Source organism: Stegostoma tigrinum, chromosome 11, assembly GCF_030684315.1.
Source record: "Stegostoma tigrinum isolate sSteTig4 chromosome 11, sSteTig4.hap1, whole genome shotgun sequence".
In the NCBI taxonomy this organism is placed as follows: domain Eukaryota; kingdom Metazoa; phylum Chordata; class Chondrichthyes; order Orectolobiformes; family Stegostomatidae; genus Stegostoma; species Stegostoma tigrinum.
In genome coordinates, this window is record NC_081364.1 from 24,760,351 (window position 1) to 24,778,262 (window position 17,912).

General features: G+C 42.1%; 1 protein-coding gene across 1 annotated transcript in view; it reads left to right on the top strand.

Moving 5' to 3' along the window:
- The window catches only part of syn2b (synapsin IIb), a 363,486-nt gene that overhangs the window by 302,829 nt on the left and 42,745 nt on the right, over positions 1–17,912 (top strand). Inside the window, exon 9 of the mRNA XM_048547347.2 lies at positions 7,334–7,436. Within this exon, the coding sequence (XP_048403304.1) occupies positions 7,334–7,436 (103 nt within the window). The remainder of the gene's footprint in view (positions 1–7,333; positions 7,437–17,912) is intronic.

Below are 17,912 nucleotides of genomic sequence, written 5' to 3' on the forward strand. Positions count from 1 at the left end.
GGAAATTCATATGTGTGTTATTCCAATATTAGTTAAATAAATTACATTGCTTCGACATACATTCGGAGTGGTATAAACCTGTCATAAATTAGTTCCTTCATAAGAACAGTTCAGATCTTATGGCAAAGTGTGGAGCTGGATGAACACAGCTGGCCAGGCATCATCAGAGGAGCAGGAAGGCTGATGTTTCGGGGTCCTGACATTTCAGGGTCCTTCTGTGTTCCTCCAGCTCCATACTTTATTATCTCTGACTCCGGTATCTGCAGACCTTTCTATCTCAGATCTTATTACAGCAGTAGTTTTAGTGGCACTTTCTGGTAAATTTCAGCTCATATTAGGTCAAACAATGTGCCCCCACCTAATTGTGGACCTCCCTATACCGAAGGTCACGATTACAATGCAGGAGGCACATGTCATATCCTCTAGCAGCCATCCTTCTATGCATGGAAAGACTAAGTATTGTGGTGGGTGCAGAGTGGTGGAGATATTCCTGAGATAAATGCACAGTGAAAATGCTTCGATGTAGTAGGAACTGCAGATGCTGGAGAATCTGAGCTAACAAGATGTAGAGCTTGATGAACACAGTAGGCCAAGCAGCATCAGAGGAGCACGAAGGCTGACATTTCGGGCCCAGACCCTTCTTCAGAAATGGGGGAGGGGAAGGGAGTTCTGAAATAAATAGGAAGGTGGGGAGGTGGATAGAAGATGGATAGAGGAGAAGATAGGTGGAGAGGAGACAGACAGATCAAAGAGACGGGGACAAAGCCAGTAAAGATGAGTGTAGATGGGGAGTTAGGGAGGAGATAGGTCAGTCCAGGGAGGACGGATGGGGGGAGCGGGATAAGGTTAGTAGATAGGATATGGGGGTGGGGCTTGAGGTGGGAGGTGGCTATAGGTGGGAGTAACGACAGGTTAGGGAGGTGGGGACAGGCCGGGCTGGTTTTGGGATGAAGTAGGGGGAGGCGAGATTTTGAAGCTTGTGAAGTCCACACTAATACCATTGGGCTGCAGGGTTCCCAAGCTTCTCCCCTTCTCCTACCCTCGCTTGACCTCTTCATCTCCCACTGCCGAAGTGAGATCAATCACCTCAACTTTTCCACCCCTTTTATCCACTCCAACCTCTCCCCGACAGAATGTGCAGCCCTCCGCTCCCTCACTCCAATCTCACCCTCACCATAAAATCCGCGGACAAGGGAGATGTGGTTGTAGTATAGCGCACAGACCTCTACATCACTGAGGCTAGTTGCCAACTCTCCAAAACACCCTCCTACCGCCCCCTTGATCATGACCCCACCCCCGAGTACCAAACCATCATCTCCCAAACCATCCACAACCTCATCAGCTCAGGTGACGTCCCACCCAAACCATCCCAACCTCATAGTTCCCGAACCCTGCACTGCCTGCTTCTATCTCCTTCCCAAAATCCACAAACCTGCCTGCCCAGGTCAACCCCTTGACTCCACCTGCTCCTGTCCCACCGAACTTATCTCCACCTATCTCGACTCGATTTTCTCCCCTGTGGGCTTGAAACTCCCCACCTACTTCCAATTCCCCAGTCCCCAACACCCCATCTTTACCATGGACGTCCAATCCCTATACAGCTGCATTCCCCATGCAGATAGACGAAAGGCCCTCCACTTCTTCCTGTCCCGCAGGACCGACCAGTCCGCCTCCACTGACACCCTCATCCACCTAGCCAAACTCGTCCTCATCCTCAACAACTTCACTTTCAATTCCTCCCACTTCCTACAGACAAACGGGGTAGCCATGGGTGCCCGCACGGGCCCAAGCTATGCCTGCCTCTTTGAGGGTTTCATGGAACAATCACTCTTCCGCACCTACACTGGCCCTAAACCCCATCTCTTCCTCTGTTACATTGATGACTGTATTGGTGCCATCTCATGCTCCCACAAGGAGCTTGCATAGTTCATCCACTTCACCAACACCTTCCACCCCAACTTTACATTCACCTGGACCATCTCCAATACCTCTCTCACCTTCCTGGACCTCTGTGTTTTCATTTCTGGCAACCACCTGGAAACCGATATCAGTTTCAAGCCCACTGACTCCCACAGCTACCTAGAATACACCTCCTCTCACCCACCGTCCTGCAAAAATGCCATCTCCTATTCCCAATTCCTTCACCTTTACCGCATCTGCTCCCAGGATGAGGCATTCCACTCCCATACGTCTCAAATGTCCTCATTTTTCAAGGACTGCAATTTCCCTCCGCAGTGGTCGAGAACACCCTCAACTGTGTCACCCACATTTCCCGCAACTCATGCATCACACCCCCTCCCCCCCAATAACAACCAAAACAGAATCCCCCTTGTCCTCACACACCACCCTACCAACCTCTGGATCCAATGCATCATCCTCTGACACTTCCACCATCTGCAATCCGACCCTACCACCAAAAACATTTTTCCCTCCCCACCCTTATCTGTCTTCCAGAGGGACCACAATCTCTGAGACTCCCTTGTCTGCTCCACACTCCCCTCCAACCCCACCACACCCAGCACTTTGCCCTGCAACTGCAAGAAGTGCTACACCTGCCCCTACACGTCTCCCCTGACCCCCATCCCAGGCCCCAAGAAGATTTTCCACAAGAAGCAGATGTCCGCCTACACATCCGCTAATGTGGTATACTGTATCCGCTGTTCCCATTGTGGCCACCTCTACATCGGGGAAACCAAGCAGATGCTTGGGGACCGCTTTGCAGAACACTTACGATTCGCACTAAACAACTGCACCTCTCAGTCGCGAATCATTTCAACTCCGCCTCCCATTCCTCAGATGATATGTCCATTCTGGGCCTCCTGCAGAGCCACAATGATGCCACTCGAAGGTTGTGGGTACAGCACCTCATATTCCACTTGGGAACCCTGCAGCCCAATGGTATCCATGTGGACTTCACAAGCTTCAAAATCTCCCCTCCCCTTACCACATCTCAAAACCGGCCCAGATTGTCCCCGCCTCCCTAACCTGTCCTTCCTCCCACCTATACCCTCCTCCTGCCTCAAGCCCCACCCCCATATCCTACCTACTAACCTCATCCCTCCCCCTTGACCTGTCCGTCCTTCCTCGACTGACCCATCTCTTCCCTAACTCCCCACCTACTCTCACCTTTACTGGCTCCATCCCCGCCTCTTTGATCTGTCTGTCTCCTCTCCACCTGTCTTCTCCTCTCTCCGTCTTCTATCCACCTCCCCCTCTCTCCCTGTTTATTTCAGAACACCCTTCCCCTCCCCCATTTCTGAAGAAGGGTCTGGGCCCGAAATGTCAGTCTGCCTGCTTCTCTGATGCTGCTTGGCCTGCTTAGCCTGGTGGTCATCCAGCTCTACACTTGTTATATTGGTGAAAATGCCTAGGCCCTTTTCTCAGCTCCTGTTTCTGCAATGTTAAAGGTGGAATTTTCCATTGGCGAATACTGTTAGCTAGTTTCTGCTTCCTTAATGACAACATGTGCAGTCAAAGGTGTTCAGATTGAGGAAAGCCGATGCTGAACTCTTTTGTTAGCTGATCGGGTCGATGAGGAAGGTGATGTATGGCTGAGAGAAACCGAGTCAATTTGGCAAAAAATAATGTAGGACATTGGCTTATAGAAACATGTGAATCAGTCTTGTTAGCATGCCATTGGTATGGAAGTGTCTAAAAGATGAATGTTCTTTCACACAGGATTCAGAGAGTGATGAGGGATGCAACAATGTAGAAGAATGCATTCATGTAGGAGGCGTCCGTAAGTTTTCAGAAAAAGAGGAATGACTCGATCACTGTGCAATTGCATCATGCCTTACAACTTACAACCAGGTAGTTGTGAGCTGCCTTCTTGAAGTGTTGCAGTCAGTCAGGTGTGAATAGCCCTACAATGCTATTAGAGAGTTAAAGGACTTTGACCCAGGGAAGGTGCAAGATCAGCAATTTCCAAGTCAGGATGGTTTAGTTTGGATTCATGGAGGGGATTTTGCAGGTGGGGGGTTGCCACAAATCTGTTGCTGTTGTCCTCCTGTATGACAGTGGTCATGATGACTAAGAAGTGTTCGTGAATTTTAAAGGTGCCATGTAGATGGTACGTGTTGCTGGTACTGTGCATTTGTGTTGGAGACAGTGAATGTTTGTTGATGTGGTGCAAAATCAAATCAGCATGTTGTCCTGGATGATACCTTCTTGAGTGTTGAGTACCACCTCCAGTGATGGACGTCGAAGTCCTCCACCCAGAGTACATTGTGCTTTTGCCATCCTCAGTTCTTCTTCCAAATTGTGCTGAACTTGGAAGAATGCTGAATCATCAGCCGAGGTGGGAGGTGTGGAGGTGGTTTGGGTTCGGATTTGTGGTGAAGGCGGTGTATGTGGTACTCAGCAGGAGGCTTCCTTGTCCATGTTCGACTTGTCACCATGAGACTTCATCGAGCCTGCAGTCAATGTTAAGGACTCTCAAACCTATTCCCTCCTGACTTTATAGCACTGTAGTGCCACCTCTGCTCAACCTGCCCAGCCAGTGGTTTTAGTTCCACCCCAGGAATGGTAATGATGGCAATGTAGTAGTTGTCTGTATGGTGCGATTTTGTGAGTATGACTATGTCAGGCTTTGCTTGACTAGTCTAAGAGATAGCTCTCCCGTTTTGACACAAGTCCCAGATGTTAGTGAGGAGGTTCGACAGGACTAAGCTTGCTGTTGTCATTCCCAGTGCCTAGGTAAATGCCAGGTGATCAATCCAGTTTCATTTCTTTGAGATTTTGTAGCAGTTTGATTCAACTGACTGGCTTGCTGGGCCATTTCAGAGACCAGTTAACTTGCTGTGGATCTAGTGTAATATGTAGGCCAGACCAGTAAAGATACATTTTTCTTTCCTAAAGGGCGTTAGTGCACCAGATGGATATGTGCAGCAACCGACAATAGTTTCGTGGTCATTATTAGTCTTTTAATTCCATCTGTTTATGTAAGTCAAAGCAATGTAATTTATTGAACTAACACTGACCTTCTGTAAAATAACCCTCCTTCTGCTCTGGTGGGTTTTAAACCTGGAGTAAATCTGGATTACCGGTCCATGTGATTCTTGGGCATTATCTATACACTACTTGTAGAAGCACTGACAGTAACTTGCACCTGTGTTGAGTTTAATCTGAGTAGGAATAATTCACTTGTTGGAATGATTTGCTTTGCAAGAACAAATGTTTTAAGATTTTTAGGTAGTTATATTTGACTTGTTTTTTTTAGCAATAATTGAGCATACTGAAAATTCAGTTTTAACTATCTTTAATTTCAGATAAGTAAACAAAACTTGTGAGGTAAGCCTTATGTCCTGTACCAGCCATTGTTATAGAGACCTTGAGTAAACATTTCAGTTAACTCTCAATTATCCACGCACGTTGCAGTACTAGGAGGTGGTAAACTATTTCATTCACAGACCATGTGTTTCTTTATACTTAATTTTTGAGTCTAGACAAAGCCCTAATATTAGTTTCATCATTTTGACAGAGTAAATTTGCAGGTAGTTTCAATAATGGGAAGGATAAGTTATTTCAATCATCGTTTCTTCCAGCTTCCCACAACTTGCTGGTCTGTGGACCAACATGAGGAATTGTAATCAATGACGGTTCAGACTAAAACTAGATAGAATAATTTGCAATTTGACTGTATAATATGCTTCCAATAGTGTCAACTGCCACATTTTCTAATAAGGTTCTGCATTTTTCAGGGCGTTGCATTTATCAAACAACACTTTGTGCCAATCTGCACTAATCCTGGAACTCAAGTTAGACAGCTTTATTGTCACTTCCCAATTCTCATATTCTTCCTGTTCTTTATTCGTGAAGCTAATATGATGTTAAGTAATAGAAAATTGAAAGCGATGACGAACTCCAGTTCCCTCCACAGACAGAACTCCCATATAACTTTCATGATGCCACATTGTTGCACATATCTATACTTAAAGAATATAATTATCTTAATATGATTGGAGTTTCATTTTAGCAACTATTTGCAAACAGAGGTGTTCAATAATGTGCTGAGCATATAGCCTCATGAATTATGTTTGCAGATTTTGAGTATGAAGTCACCTTCAATCATCCTACAGGAATAGTGTCACTGAAATTCACAAGTGAGTGTGGAACTAAAATTGGCGGAACAGACTGTTCGTGCTTGTTTCAGGAACAGTTTGACCCAAAGTTGCCTGTGAATGGCAAAATGATGCTCGTATTAAGAGCTGCAGCAACTCGAAATTGAAAACTTCTTTTCAGCATGAATTTTATTGATCTGAAATTCTGCTCCTTGTCACTGGCTGTATTGATAGCATAATAAAATTCATGAACAGGTACTAATTCTTGTCAGTGTCCTATTTAGGTTAACAAGTTCAAGAGCAGCCGCACATACCTTTTTTAATGGAGGCTGTTGTAAAAATGACAGTGAACTTCAATGTAACTTCAGCGTTCTATAATCAAAGTACACAATACCACTCCATCCTTAACTATTTTTTCCATCTCCTTGTCACAAGATTTTCAGGGCCAGTCATAATCCTGTCAACTGTGATAATAAAACCAGCAATAGCCAGAGTGATTTGTCCACACGGATACCACTACTTTCCATATATAGTGATTGTAACTTGCTCTTTCGAACAGGCAAAAGTAATACAGTCTGGAAGGCAGTTTGATCTTCATTTAAATGTGCAGATCAGGCTCACGTTAGGTAATCAGAATCCAATTGCAATTTCAATTAGTGACTCTTATCGGGGCTACATTCTAGCTTCTCAAGCAGGCCTACCTGGTGGCAACAGGGACTTGCACCAGGACTAGCCCAGAAAGGTAAGCAGTTTTATATGGTTTCATTGTGCGTCCCAGTCTTCCTTCTCCCTCCTTCAACCAGGACGTCCACCTGGCAGCCCTCCCACTTGCACACTCAAATGGCAGGAACCATTCTTTCATATAAGTGGCAGTGAGCTCCTGAACCTGAAATCCCACTCCAAGACACCAAATAGCTGCAGCTTCCCACTTGATCTAAGCACCAGGCTAACAAAGACTGTTGCAAGTGAGACATAGGTGTTAAGATTTTCCAGGCCCCTCACACCATAAGGTGAGAATGGTAGGTCAGCTGCCCGTCTGTGTACACAAAGTGATTAAAATTGGGGCTTTTGTCTCTCCATATACAGACACAAAGTTTAGTACCAGGACTTCAAATCATTTTTTTTTGCACAGCAGAAAGAGATTTTGGAAGTAGTGGAAAAAGCTCTTTTCTCATTGTTACAACAATGTTTGTGATCTTTTTGAAAAGATAGCAGAGTTGAAATAAAGTCTTTGGACACCATTTGAAATCTATGTTCTCTTTTCTCTACGACAGGTACAGGTTTTGGGTTGATAAATGCTGTGAAATGTTTGGTGGGTTGGATATCTGTGCTGTGAAAGCCGTCCATGGAAAGGATGGAAAGGATTATATAATTGAGGTAAGAAGGGGAGGGGGAAGGGGAACAGCAAGTCCCTGGTTGTTCACCGCATTACCCAACCCATGTAGCAATAGTCAGTAGAAATAATTAGTAATGTGTTCTGCTTGATGCAAATCCCATTACTATAAGTCAGTTCTAATGCTACAAACCACAAACATTTACTTCCATGGAAAGTATCATGCAAATTTATTTTGGATAATTACCATGATGTAGACATCTAATGAACACTGGTACTCAGTTTAAAGCAAATCTGTGAAAAATGGATAAAGTTCTATGATCTCACTAGTGACCAATGATGCTTAAAATGAAATGTGAACTCCAAGTTATCAACTAAAAGAATTATGCCACAAAATTCATATTTAAAGGTAAAATCTTTACTGTAGTTAAACAAAGCAAGTACCAGCAACTTATTATGTACACAATTTTTTTTAAGCTTGCAAGTTTCAAGATGGTCTCTATTCTACTTTTATTTCCACTCAATATTTTGCCTATTCTTTAAAGGATCTTGAGGCCTCTTCAATTCTCCTGGGACTAACCCAAGGGACGTCACAGTTTTTAGGAATGCACTTTGATTCATTTCAGTGTTCTTGTTATACTCTGAGATTTGATGTTACTTGGGGTGCCTATACCATCACAGGAAATAAAGAGTAATTCTGCAACAGTGTTCACATTATATGCATTTTTGAACTCTGGATTTGGATTCCTTCTGAAGTGGAAAATATTTCTCTATGTTGACCAAATCAGATCTATTTTCATTAAAGCATAAAGTCTATGGAAGGATAGACCAAATTATTTTTTCTTTTATTCCACTACTCTGCTTTGAATGAAATAAAGTATAAAGTTCTACAAGAATCAGCAAAGAAACAGTTATTTTTCATAGTGCCAAATCAATGAAAGACTGTAGAGGTGGTAAGAATCAGAGCAAGATTAATAGGTGTATTAAGTTGCAGTCAATTGACGCATTGCAGTATTTAAAATGAGAAGGTGTATTTGTACATTTATGCCGCTCCATCGTAAATTAAAGTCCTTCATCATTCTGCCACCCATATTTAGTGACTGTATAATGCTGAAAATAACCAAGAATAGTTCAGTTGGAAACCTGGCCAGTCACTGATGCTGGGGTTTGCCCACTCCTCTGATTTCATACTGCTTACAGGTGGAAGTTGGATCACTGGAATGTACACTGACAATCAAACTTAATTTTTCATCCAAAATTCTCATAATCACTTTTACATTGTTTATGACACATCTTCTAAAAGTGTATTCCAAACCACTTATTCTGTAACTTTTGTCATTGTGCCTTAATTAAGTTGTGAATACATCTGACAAAATATTTTTATCACTTTTGCATTAGTCTTGCAAACCCAGTTACTTTCAACATTTCAAAAGCACTGGTAAACATACTGACATTCTGCACATCATATATTACACTTAGGGGTAATTCACCTTGGACAGGGAAAATTGATGCTATTTTGTGTAATTTGCCTTTTTCCGTATGCTATGCAAATATGCTGGTAGGAAGCTTAACTTCAATATATATTTAAAAAGTCAATTTTTTTTCAGAACTAAGTAGTTTCAGGGTGAAATGTATCGTTATCATGGCCAATGTCCCCTAGGGGTTCCTCCACTGTATTGTGTGGCACTATCTCTGTGCTGGAAGGAAAGACTTCAAACAGATTTAGCAATTCAAGACTGGACGTCCTTGACGCACATTGGACCATCAGCAACAGAATTGTTCTCCTGCACAATCTGCAACCTCATGGCCCGGCATATGCCCTGCTCAACCATTATTTTCAAGCCAGTGCATCAAGCCGGACTTAATGGACAGTGCAGGAAGCAGGAAGGTGTAACAGAAGCAGCACTAGGCATCCCTAAAAATGAGGTGTCAATGTATTGAAGCTACCAAACTGGACTACTTACCTACCAAGCAGCAAGTGATACACAGAGCTAAGCAATCCCACAACCAACAGATCAGACCTAAGTTCTGCAGTCCTGCCACATCCAGTCATGAATGGTGATGGACATAGGGTCTGCAATGCTTCAGGAAGACAGCACACCCCCAGCTTCTCATTGGCAACCATGGATGGGGAAGAAATGCTGGCCTAGCCAGCAACATCCAGAAGGGAATAAAAACCTTTAGCTCTCCAATCAAATCTGCCTCATTATACATCACCAAATTGAGAACAGGCCAATGTGTTCAAAAAGGTTAATACTAAACCATTATAAAGCTTTTTGGAGCTAGGTAGGAGCAAATAAATTATGCAGTGGATATTATTGGGAAATTGGTTGTGAAGAAAGTGTACATTAAATGGGTTGTAGTGGAAGATAATCACAGTTGTTAAATTAGTACTGTTACAAAAACCATAACTTGCATAATTTAATGAATAATTTTCCTTAGTAGGTATTGTGGAATGGGACTAAGTCTGTGTCAATCACTGAGTACAAAAACTTTAATCCATAGGAATTTTCCGCAAATAATTTCTAAACATTGTTAATTTAAACTTCAACACATGTATGAAATTCTCATCACTGCTTCAAAGATCTTTGATAACATACTGAATTGAAGTTTCATAACTAAGGTCAGAGTCAAGAGGAAGCAGAATCAAAACCATGCTAGTGAAAAAGCAGAAAGCAATAATTAAATGTCAAGGGCAGCTACCCAGACTGGTAATAATAGGGATCAGTTCTGGTATTGTTCAGTTTATCTGGCAGAATTGTTATGTGATTGGCAACAGAATTTCAATAGAGATGTGAGAGGTGGAATACTTGTTGTGAAGAATAAAGAAGCCACATTCTTCTTGCACTATAAGAGTCTAAAAAGCATAGGGTAGCGAAAGAGATTGCAAGTTGCAGACTCATAAATTAATAGAAGTATGCTGTAAATTAACCAGGTTGTTTAAAAAATAACAAGCAGCAGGGGTTATTGGCAGAGGAATGTAATTGGATTATATACAATATGTGGCACAGAATCACAACAATTAGCTATCTAGGCCATGCCTGTATTTACACTCCATTTGAGCCTTCTACCACCATTCCTCATCCAAATTTATCATTGTACACGGGGGCATAGCTACAAATTGAGGGGTGATAGATTTAAGACAGATGTCAGAGGCAGGTTCTTTACTCAGAGAGTGGTAAGGGCGTGGAACGCTCTGCCTGCCAATGTAGTTAACTCAGCCACATTAGGGGCATTTAAACAGTCCTTGGATAAGCATATGGATAATGATGGGATAGTGTAGGTGGAGGGATTTAGATTAGTTCACAGGTTGGTGCAACATCGAGGGCCGAAGGGCCTGTTCTGCGCTGTATTGTTCTATGTTCTATGATCTCTCTCCATTTCCTTCTCCTTCATTTGCTTGTCTGGTGTTCCCTTAAATGCATCTATATTTGGTGGCACGGTGGCTCAGTGGTTAGCATTGCTGCCCCACAGCACCTGGCACTTGGTTCAATTCCACCTTCAGGCAACTGCCTGTGTGGAGTTTGCACATTCTCCCCGGGTGTGTGCGTGTTTCCTCTGGGTGCTCTGGTTTCCTCGCACAGTTCAAAGATGTGCAGGTTAGGTGGATTGGCCATGCTAAATTGCCCATTGTATTCAGAGGTGTGCAGGTTAGGTGGATTAGCCGTGGGGAATGCAGGTTTACAGGGATAGGGTGGATCTTGATGGAATACTCTTCACAGGGTAGGTGTGGATTCAAAGGGCCGAACGGCCCACTTCCACACAGTAGGGATTTGATGATTTATTTCAATTAACCAATCCTCATGGAAGCATATTGCAAATTTTCACAGCTCTTTGGACAAAACAAGTTTCTTCTGAGTCACTTGGTCATTTTTGTAGTGAGTATCTTATATTGATAGACTCGTTATGATATTTCCCCTCGAGTCTGTATCCACTCTTTCAAAATCTTTCATAATTTTGATTACTTCTATTAGGTCCCATTTCAGCCTTCTTTCTTTCAAGGAGAAGGAAGTTCAGCTTCTCTATCATTTTCAGGTATGGAAATAGGATTGTTCATCCTTCTAAATTGTCTCTGCACCCTCTCCAGTGCCACTATGTTCCTTTTATGACCAGAACTGCATGCAGTACACCAAGTGTGGCTTCAACAAGGTTCAAGAGAGATTAAACATAATTTCCCTACTTTTCATTTCTATTCCATGATCTTATGAATGACAGAGCAGCCTCAAGAGGCTGAGCGGTCTACACTTGCTTCTGATTCATCTGCTCATTCATTTTAGAAGCAAATCTTCATGTTTGGTTTGCTCATTTTATAATCTTGTGTGTGAAATGTTGAGAAGTTAAATTTGTAATGGACCTTGATTACGTCACCTTTGGAATATTGTACACAGTTTTTGGGGTGTCTACATTATAAAAGATGACACAGAGACATTGGAAAAGGTTCAAAAAAGATTCACATGCTGTCACCAGAACATAGAAGAAATATGTACTGGAAAATGATAAACAGGCTGAGACTCTCTTTTATCCCTGTCAAGAGAAGTCTGAGGAGTGGTCTGATCAAAGGCATTATGCTAATGAAAAATTTTTCATGAGGTTGACATATTGAAATCTTTTGCATTTGAGGAGGGGCCTCATAGGTGTAAGCTAGGTCCTAATAATTCAAGAGAAGCATCTTTATCCCAAGACTGAAGAATATGAAACACACAAGCAATAGTTGAGGTCAATTGCAAAGACTCGTCAAAGGGAAAATAATTAAACACTTGAGTGATCAAGGCATAGAGGATACACTGGCATTAATAATGAAGAAGAATGAAAGGAAAATGGTGTCATACGTAAACATGATATAGACCTACTAGGCTGAATAGCCTATTCATGTACTGTAGTGTTGTGAACTTCTCATTAGGAATTTCATTTTCTTATATTTCTAAATCAAAATATTATTCTAAGTTTACACAGCAATCTTCAATTATTTATGCCCCTGGGTCTGTCAGTAAGCATGAAATTGTTCAAATTATCGCACACTGATCAGATTCAGACATGGTAAATTAAGTATCATTCAGTTGTGTACTCTGGATGCAAAAATGATTGTCATTTGCAGCAAGGTGCGCAATGAATAATCAGCTGCTATAGCAATGATGAAGGTAACAAAAAAGACAAATAAAATGAAGGCCATTACAAATGAACTGACTATACCGTGAAATGTCCTTACAACAGGAATGTCACTCTGCATGTTTAATCTTTTCCCCTCTACATCATATCCTGGCAATCTCTTTAGCCTTTTAGATAATTTGTTTTTCCATTCAGGGTTGTCATTATTTTCCTGAATGTGATATCTTCTTTGTGGTTTGATTTTCCTTGCTTTCACCAGATAGTCATTACATATTTGCATAAATTAGAAACGCCTTCATTATCACCAACATTGACTAGAGATATGATAGATGCTAGGAAATGTTTAATAAAACTGGAGCATATGTGAATGCCAATTTCTTATTTAATGTTATTGCAATTTCCACTCAATTTTTAAATACGTGTCAATTGGTTATATCTGATGGTCAAAGTCTGCCAGTTTAGTTACTATAAAAGGCTTTAGGTCCATTGTTCACCCTGGTTCATTGGGTTTGTTGTGTATATGCTCAGAAGGTAATGGCAAACAAAATTGTTTCAAAACATTGCTGCTTCTCTGAAGAAGATTCTGAACTTTATTAGATTATAATTAATAATGTGACACCAGACCTATGCCCAAAGAAATGCCTGTCAACCTCCTCATTGATATTAAGAACTCATTATTCTGTGTAGTGTTCTCTGCTACTCATGTCAATTTATTACTGTAACTTACTTTAAATATTGTATCCATTATCTTATTTTACAATAAATAGAACCTGAGATGTTTTCTCATTCTTTCATGGAATGGGTGCATAATTGACAAGGTCAGCATTGTTGCCTATCCCTGATTGTCCTTGAACAGAGTGGCTTCCTAAATAATTGCAAATAGCATTTAGAATCAACTAAAATTTGGTGGGTTTGGAGTCACATGTAGATCAGGAAAGAATGATAGATTTCCTTCCCTAAAGGATATCAGTGAACCAGATGGATTTTAAAATGATAATTGGCAAAGACTTCATGATCGTCATTACTGACCCTCATTTTCAATTCCAGATTTTATGAATTGAATTCAGACTCCACCAGCTGCCATAATAGGTTTTGAACCCCACAGCATTACTGGTATTACAAGGCAAGTGAAATTATCTCTGCATCAGAGTTTGAGGAGCAATATCATATCAAAGTAAAACAACTGGCTTTGAAAAGTTCAACTTATTCTGATGTAATTTAAAATGTCAACCTTCTGTCAGGGAATCATCTAAACCAGCAAATGCAGCCTGTTTTAAGGAACAGTTTATGTTCTGTAGTGATGTGTTCTAATGAAAGTATTATTTTGTCATGTGGCATACTGAGGAAAGGAAGAGCCAGAACAGGAGAACACCAGTGATAATAACAAAAGAATGGATATAATAATCAAACTTCTGTGCTGCCAAGACAGTTTGAAGGAGGTGTAGGTTTATGGACTCATATCCTATTATGGCAGCTGGTAGAGTCTGAATTCAATTCATAAAATCTGGAATTGAAAATGAGGCTCATTAATGATGAGCCTGACGTCAATGGTGGGCATGTTGTTGGAGGGTATCCTGAGGGGTAGGATTTATGTGTTTGGAAAGGCAAAGACTGATTAGGGATAGTCACTTTGTGTGTGGGAAATTGTGCCTAACAAACTTGATTGAGTTTTTTGAAGAAGTAACGAAGAAGATTGATGAGTATAGAGCAGAGGACATGATCTATATGGACTTCAGTAAGGCATTCGACAAGGTATCTTGTGGTAGACTGGTTAGCAAGGTATGGTCAAATGGGATTCTGGGAGATCTAGCTATCTGGAAACAGAACTGGCTCAAAGGTAGAAGACAGAGGGTGATGGTGGAGAGTTGCTTTTCAGTTTGGAGGCCTGTGACCTTGTGGAGGCCTGTGACCAAGGATCGGTGCTGGGCCCACTGCTTTTCATCATTTATGTAAATGATTTTGATGTGAACATAGGAGGTATGGTTAGTAAGTTTACAAATAACCCCAAAATTGGAGGTTCATTGGACAGTGAAGAGGGTTACCTCAGATTACAACAGGATCTTGATCAGATAGGCCAATGGGCTGATGAGTGGCATTTGGAGTTTAAATAAATATGAGGTGCTGCATTTTGGAAAGACAAATCAGGGCAGGAGTTACACCCTTAATGGTGAGGTCCTGGGGAATGTTGCTGAGTGGAGACCTTGGAGTTCAGGTTCATAGTTCCTTGAAAGTGGAGTCAGAGTTAGATTCGATAATGAAGAAGGCACTTGGTATGCTTGTCTTTATAGGTCAGTGCATTGAATATAGGAGTTGGGAAGTTGTGTTGCAGCTGTACAGGGCATTGATTAGGTTACTATTTGAATACTGCGCACAATTATCGTCTCCCTGATAAAGGAAGGATGTTGTTAAGCTTGAAAGGGTTCAGAAAAGATTTACAAGGACATTGCCAGGGTTGGAGGGTTTGAACTATAGGGAGATGCTGAATAGACTGGGGCTATTTTCTTTGGAGGGTCAGAGGCTGAGGAATGACCTTGTAGAGGTTCATGCAATCATGAGATAGATAGGATAAATAGTCAAGGTCTTTTCCCTGTGTTGGGGGGATTCCAAAACTAGAGGACATAGGCTTAAGATAAGAGGGGAAAAAATTAAAAGGATGTAAGGGGCAATGTTTTCATGCAGAGGATGGTGAGTGTATGGAATGGTTGCCAAAGGTTGTGGTGGAGGTGTGTACATTTACAACATTTAAAAAGCATTTGGATGAGTATTTGAGTAGGGAGGGTTTAGAGGCAAATGGGCCAAAGGATGGCAAAGGAACTAGATTTATTTAGGATATCTGGTCAGCTTGGATGAGTTGGACTGAAGGGTGTGTTTGCATGCTGTATATCTCAATTACTCTATGAGAACAGAGGTTGTGGCAGTAGGCTTTTCTTAAAGGTAATGTCAAATTTTCACAATAAAATGTTGAATTTTTGAGCCAGCTAATTATTTCCTTCTATTTTTATTGAAAAACCTGGGCTCATGCTTTGATGGATATACTTGCTCTGGAGGTAGTTCAAAGAAGGCTCACTAAACTGATGCTTGAGATGATAAAATAAAACAAAGAATGACTGATGCAGGAAATCTGAAGCAAGAACAGAAACTGCTGAAGAAATGCAGGAGGCCTGGCAGCATCTGTGGAGAGAAAGCAGAATTATTGTTTTGGATCCAGTAACACTTCTTCAGACTAGTTAGGCCTATTTTCATTGGAGTTTAAAAAAATGAGAGGTGATCTTATTGAAGCATAAGATTTTGAGGGGGCATAACAGAATGGATGCAAAGGAACTGTTGCTTCTCATTGAGGATTCTCAAACCATTAGTTAAGAGGTCTCTCATTTAAGATGCAGTTGAGGACATTGCTCCGCTCAAGAGCTGTTAGTCTTCTGAACTCTATTCCACATTTCCAGTAGAGGATAGGTTGTTGGTATATTCAAGGCTAGCTAGATGTTAAGCCAGGCAAGCACAAAGAAGTTGATGATATTAAGGTTGCAATCACATCAGCTGTAGTTTACTGAATGGAGAAACAGTTTTGATAGATTAAATAGCTTACTGCTACTCCTTAGTCTTCTGATCTTATATTCTTACAAGTCAAACTTCAGGTAAAAACAGGCAGACAGAGAGAGAAAGCAATCAATTTCTTTCCTCTTTCTAATTTTGACTTAATTTATAAAGTAATGTTTTATTTAAATGAACAAGGCCTCTTTTTAGAGAAATAGATCAGGAAATTGCATAAAAGCAGACAAATGAAGGGTTAGAGAGAAAAAATATTTAGAGAGGGACTTCAGGGAAAAGGTTCTGACACTGCATAGACAAGCTCTACTAGACACCTGTTATAGAATGCATAATGTACATTATGTATGTTTTAATTAACATTGTAATGTTCTATGTTAAGACAGAGGGTTTTAACTGATGTAAGATGGAATCATTGTGCCAACGAGTAGCCATATGTAAAGCATTCTCTTTTGCACTTTAGAATGTTAAAACTAGTCCCCGTGCAGAGTTTGCCAATTTTTTGCAGTTCCAGGCAAGATACCCCAAATTGTCAAGCTTCGAGGTGGGAAGGGATGAGCTTCTTTATTCAACCACCACATCCAGTTGGTGGCAGTAACTTGAGTTTTAAAAGGTTCCTTTCCCTTGTAGATGCCTGTTTTCCCATCAGCTCCTCATTTTCTCTGTAACCATCAGAAATCAGAGAATAGTTCTGACCCCAACCTTAAATTCACCTAGACCATTTCCGAGACCTCTCTTTGCTTCCTCGAGCTCTCTGTTTCCATCTCTGGCAACCACCTGGAAACCGATATCCATTTCAAGCCTACTGACTCCCACAGCTACCGAAACTATACCTCCTCTCACCCACTTTCCTGCAAAAAGGTCATCCCCTATTCCCAATTCCTTCGCCTCCGCCGCATCTGCTCCCAGGATGAGGCATTCCACTCCCGTCCATCTCAGATGTCCTCGTTTTTCAAGGACTGCAACTTTCCCCCCTCAGTGGTCTAGAATGCCCACAACCATGTCGCTCACATTTCCCGCAACTCATCCCTCATAACCCCTCCCCACAATAACAACCAAAACAGAATCCCCCTCATCCTCACATACCACCTCACCAACCTCTGGATCGAACACATCATCCTCTGACAATTCCACCATCTACAATCCCACCTCACCACCAAAGACATTTTTCCCTCCCCACCCCTATCTGCCTTCCGAAGGAACCACTCTCTCCGTGACACCCTTGTCTGCTCCACACTCCCCACCAGCCCCACCACCCCTGGCACTTTTCCCTGAAACCGAAGCAAGTATTACACCTGCACCTTTAGCTCCCCCCCACCCTCATTCCAAGAAAACCTTCCACATCAAACAGATGTTCACCTGCACATCTGCTAATGTGGTATACTGTATCCGCTGTTCCCAATGTGGCCTCCTCTATATTGAGGAAACAAAGCAGAGGCTTGGGGACCACTTTGTGGAACACCTATGCTTGGTTCACCACAAACAACTGCACCTCCCAGTCGCGAACCATTTCAACTCTCCCTCCCACTCCTTGGGCGACATGTCCATCCTGGGCCTCCTGCAGTGCCACAACGATGCCACCTAAAGGTTGCAGGAATGCCATCTCATATTTAGCTTGGGAACCCTGCAGCCCAATGGTATCAATGTGGACTTCACAAGCTTCAAAATCTCCCCTCCCCCAACCGCATCCCAAAACCAGACCAGCTCGTTCCCCCCAAACTTGTTCTCCCACCTATCCACTCCTCCCACCTCAAGCCCCCATAACCTGCCTATTAGCCTCATCCCACCTCCTTGACCTGACCATCCTCCGTGGACTGACCTACCCCTTCCCTAACTCCCCGCCTATGCTCACCTTTACTGGCTCCGTC